At 48.5% G+C, this 5,329-nt stretch overlaps 1 protein-coding gene across 1 annotated transcript in view; it reads right to left on the bottom strand.

Annotated features, from left to right (window-relative positions):
- SPACA7 (sperm acrosome associated 7) overlaps nt 1–5,329 on the bottom strand; it is a 44,374-nt gene that overhangs the window by 29,954 nt on the left and 9,091 nt on the right. Inside the window, exon 2 of the mRNA XM_011933909.1 lies at nt 799–855. Within this exon, the coding sequence (XP_011789299.1) occupies nt 799–855 (57 nt within the window). The remainder of the gene's footprint in view (nt 1–798; nt 856–5,329) is intronic.

The raw sequence follows: 5,329 nt of genomic DNA, 5'->3' as shown, positions 1-5,329 counted from the left end.
CTATTGGATGGCCCTGGCCCAGGCCAGTGGTTCTCGCCCAGCTAATTTTTGTATGTTTAGTAGAGACAGGGGTTTCACCATGTTGGCCAGGACGGTCTCCATCTCTTAACCTCGTGATCTGCCTGTTTTGGCCTCATCTGTGTCTTTTCAATGTGGCCACCAGACAGTGAAAACAATAACTGCGGCTTGTGCTGTGTTTCTATTGGATGGCCCTGGCCCAGGCCAGTGGTTCTCAGCCAGCTGTATTTTAGCATCACCTGCAGAGCTCTAGAGAAGCACAGAGGCACCAGGTCCAGCCAAACCAGCACGGTCTGCATCCCCGGGGTGAGGCCAGGGGGTCCGTGGTTTCCACCATCTTCTCAGGGGGCTGGCAGGGCTGAGGCGGTGGAGGAGGGGACGGCTCAGCCACGGGGCCTCTCAGGTGCAAGGAGTCAGCGGCATCAGGTTGAATGCGGTGCTGGTGCCGGAGGGCTGGGCCCGGCTTGCCACTGGGCGTTTCTAACAAGCTCCCAGGTGATGCAGACGCTGCGGGTCCTCGGACCTCACTTTGAGAAGCAAGGCTCCTGGGCACTTTTTAGGTGTAATGGTCTAAAATTTTGTCTTCCTTAATTTCTTGAGAGTTTGACTCTTAGATGTCAGCAGTAGAGCTATGGGCCATTGGAATATGATTCTAGCCCCAAACCAACCAGTTCCATCCACTGTCTGCAGCTTGTACCAGGTTATCTGGGAAACAGCCACAGATAACCATCCAGCCCCCTTCACATACAGGCCAGAGGCTGAGAGGAGGGACTTCCTTACCTAATAATTCAGACGCATCCTCATGTTTTGAACTGAATGGTATTTCAGTGGTTGAACCTAGGAGGAAATAAAAGCCCTATAGTTTAACAATGTTCGTTGAATTTGCATTTTTTTCTCTTTAAATGGATATGGTTTTGTGGGTGCCCACCAGCCCCTGCTAGAGGAAGGAGTCCTGCCCAAGTTCCAGTCTCTCCTGCGGGTGAGGAGGGATGGCCCCAGGAAAGTTCTCTGGGTCTTGGGTTTCATGTCTGGAAAATGTGGAGAAACAGCCACCTCCGGGGTGGCTGTGAGGATGGAGGACAGTTGCCCAGGAGCTCTGAGCTGAGCCTGCCCTCCTGGTCCCTGGAATAACCCCTTGAGAGGTCAAGACAACATCTTGGTCCCAAGGATCACTGGGCTCACCCAGCGGCTTTGAGGTGAGCAGAGAAAAAGGGCACATCTCCTTTTGTGAAAGCACCACTTTGACCTCCTTCATGAAAGGCTCCTGCAATGCGTGCACCTGGAGGCTTGGAAACGTGTCCTGGGGAAATGAGAAAACAGTATGGAATGCTATGGCTCTGTCAGGAAGCCCTGGCTTCATGGCTCTGTTTTAGGAGGGCAGGACTCAGAGAGACGGGCCACTCCCCTTTCTCCTCCTTCAAAAACAAAGTAATTTCAGGGTGGTCCGGTTTGCAGATAAGAGGTGGAGTCATGTGGGTGAAATTCTGAGGTCTGGAATATGGGTTGTCCCCAGGCCTCATGGCCTCCTGACCTGTGGCCTCGGCTGCCTGACTGATGGGAGCTGAGTGACCTTGACAGTGGGTGGTGGTTCTGAGCACTGTTTCTCCTTGGCAGCCCCCACCCAATAGTTCTCAGCTTCTGCCATTCACAGTTTTTCTTAATTGGAGGTGTGGCGTCTCAGCATCCTGGGACGTTTGGCTCAAGGTCAAGGTCAGCCTCTTCCTGCAGCCCTGAGGTTGGGCTCAGCAGGGTCACACACCTTCCCTTTCTGAGTGCACAGAGCTTTCCAGTGGTGTCTTCTAGGATGTGAAGTTCCAACACTAAACCAATGACAAAGCTGATTTCCAAATGGCTTTAATGACAGACAATCTGCATACCAATCGACTCGTCTGCGCACATGCAGGCTCAGAACAATGCGGGAAAATATGCAAAAAGGTCTGAGATGTGATGACAATTGCTTCCCAGTATGCTGACCTTCGGTAAACGAAACAAACAAAGTACAGTTCTCTTTGGATGAGACATTAATGATCATTAAGAATGGGTACAGCTGCATCGTGCAAGTGCTTTGTTAAAAATATTCTTTTCATTTTGTGTCTGTCCCATAATTATAATGGAAGTATTGTGCAAGTCAGCCAGTAAGCATGTGCAGTAAAATATTTGTGTTTTATAACATCCGTGCGGTTTTTAAAGTGCATTGTCAAGTGGAGTGGCTTTGCCATATTCTTCCTGTGTCACCTCTGACTTCAGCCTCACGGTTTTAAGGTGCTGCATGCCGTGTAATCATGAGAATCTCCTGCTTGTTCTCGATATTTACATCACGCACACGCTGGCCTCCGTGAAAGGGTTCCCTGTGGAGTTCCGAGATTTCACTCTGGTTAATTTGGGGAAAACAGCACCGCACCCTTCTCCATCACTAGGACCACATTGACTGCTCTCCTCTCTCCCTCAAGGTCCAACGTCTCAAGAAAGCCACGTAACATGGTCAACTCAATTTCTGAGGCAAACGCCTGAAGTGCCCACTGAGTCATTAAGGCCCACGGAGACTAAGGAAGCCCAGTGTTCCCCATGAGAAAGTGATTTGGAAATGATCCCTTAATTGGTCTTCAAGCTGGGGAAGACCTTGGTCACCTGTTTCAACTGTCTGGATGAGGAAATCAGATCTTAGGAGGTGAGGACTAAACTCTGACCTTTCTTCTCTCTTACCCATTCCTGACACAACTGTGACCAGAATGCTTCCGTAAGGAGTAAGAAGCAGCCAGCTCTGGAAAACAAGAAACAGTGCAGTGCCCCCAGCACTCCTTCCTGATGAGAGACCACTGACCATGGAGTGGCTCTGGCCAGTCCATGTAGGACATGCAGTGAGGGCTTCCTGTCCTCTGCTTCACCTTTGGATGTCAGAGGCTGATATGATTTGGATTTACGTCCCCACTCAAATCTGAGGTTGAACTGTAATTCCCAGTGTTGGAGGAGGAGCCTGGTGGGAGCTGACTGAATCGTGGGGGCTGACGTCCCCCTTGCTGTTCTCATGATAGTGAGTGAGTTCTCCTGAGATCTGGTTGTTTACAAGTGTGTAGCATCTTCCCACTCTATCTCTTCTTCCTGCTGGCCATGTAAGATGCACCTGCTTCCCCTTCGCCTTCTGCCATGATTGTAAGTTTCCAGAGGTCTCCCCAGAAGTAGAAGTCTGTACAGTTCACAGAACAGTGAACCAATTAAACTCCTTTTCTTCATAAATTACCCAGTCTCAGGTATGTCTTTAGGGCAGTGCAAGAACTGACTAACAGAGAGGGCCAAAAACGCCGCTCTCGGATCGTGCGAACACTGCCATGCGAACGCTGCCATTTTTTGAACATGCAACCCGTGAAAAGGCATGGAGCTCAGTTGCACATGGCATGGCTCTTCTGTTTCTTGAAACCCCTTCTAAAACCCTCCTGACCCTCCCCACTGTGGCGCTGGCTCTGCTCCTCTCCTTTTTGCCATGACTTTGCAAGGACCATACAGAGTGGCCATGGCCCAGATCTCCCCAAGCTGGCTCCCGGAGTTCTCCCCTCTCTGTAGTCTCTGCCCCCGAGTTCTCCTCACACCATCCCATCTCCCTTAGTCCCTTTGCACCTTGCATCTGTCCCCCTGGGCCTCCACTCCTGCCCCCACCCCCATTACACCCTCCTCTTCCCACTCAGCCCCTTGACTCCCAACAGTCCCTGGAGCTTTATGGACCCAAACATCTCTAGATCAACTACCTGATCTGAGGCTGAGAAGGAAAAAGACCAACTGGAAGCAGATGGGACATTTTATCTACTCAGTGAAGGCTTTGAGGCAGATGGCTGCCTCAGTCGCAGCCTCTGTAAGATTAAATAATATCAGGGGAAAAGAAAGGCTTGAGATTCCCCTTCACAAATGGTGGTTAAGAAAGAAAAATCTTTAGCCCTTGTTGAGTGGGTAACCTCAACATATCCCGTTTTTGTCAGAAACATAAATCAGATAAAAATATAGAGTGGAAATAAACCAGTGAGTTTTGTGTTACTGTGTTTCCGGACTCATGGCTAAAATTTAAGAATGAAGCCATGCAGTCACTGTTTTCATGTGTCTGTATGTGTACGTACCTATGTTACATATATGTGATATTTTTCTACCTCTGGATGGTACTGCCAAAGTAATTATAAAATTCCTTGAAGGAGTTCTATTCAAATTGGCTTAGAGAGAAAAGATGTGTTTGATTAAATATTCCTAGGACTCCCAGAAACAGAGGAAGAACCCAAATGTTTTTCAAGTTTACTTTACTAGGATGGTTGATACATAAAACTAGTTTGAGATTGTTTGTTAAATAAAGACAGTATGTCTTTGGAGTTTTCAGCTATAGATACAATGAGGACATAATTTTATTCTACTTGGGTTACTAGCCAAATAAACTTAAAAATAGTTAACAGGGAAATAACTGGAGATGATGGTACCTTTATTTGGTGTCGTAGTGAAACCACCTTTGTAAAATTATGACTGAGACAGTGACAGAGATTTAACAGGCTCCATCTTGCTTTTAACCTCCAAGCTGTCCTTGTTTATTCCTGGGCATAGGCTGAACTAACTATGGGAGAAGGTTTATAGTTTATAGTATAAATAAAGACGGTAGCAGCCCTTTCCCAAAGCAAACCTCCTTCTTGCTTGGGGACTAGACTGCCTTTGTAAGACTAACGTTAGCCATAAGATTAGGAATTACAGTTTAGGAGTCATGCAGCTGGAGGCTACAAGATTCTGAACCTCCCTAAACAGCTCCTAAGATCAGTGCTTGAGAGATTTTTGCAGACCCTGCACTTGATGGCTCCACACAGATGGATAAAGTGGCTCATCTGATCTTGTGGCCCCCACCCAGGAACTGACGCGGTACAAGAAGACAGCTTTGACTCTTTATGATTTCATCCCTGACCAGTCAGCACTCCTGGCTCACTGGCTTCCCCCCAGCCACCAAGTTATCCTTAAAAACTCTGTTTCCTGAATGCTCGGGGAGACTGATTTGAGTGATAATGAAACTGGTCTCCTGCACAGCCGGCTCTGCGTGGATTACTCTTTCTCTATTGCAATTCTCCTGTCTTGATGAATTGGCTCTGCCTGGGCAGGGGGCAGGTAAACCCCTTGGGAAGTTACACAATAGTGTGTCTGCTTTTTTTGGAGAGGGGCCAGGGTCTCATTCTGTCAGCCAGGCTGGAGTGCAGGGGCGTGATCATGGCTCACTGCAGCCTCGACCTCCTGGGCTCAGGTGATCCTCCCATCTGAGCCTCCCAAGTAGCCAGAACTAAAGGCATGTGCCACCACGCCC

Source organism: Colobus angolensis, unplaced genomic scaffold, assembly GCF_000951035.1.
Source record: "Colobus angolensis palliatus isolate OR3802 unplaced genomic scaffold, Cang.pa_1.0 Scaffold13, whole genome shotgun sequence".
In the NCBI taxonomy this organism is placed as follows: Eukaryota; Metazoa; Chordata; class Mammalia; order Primates; family Cercopithecidae; genus Colobus; species Colobus angolensis.
Note: the sequence above shows the minus strand (reverse complement) of the source record. Positions and strands in the feature narration are given on the sequence as shown.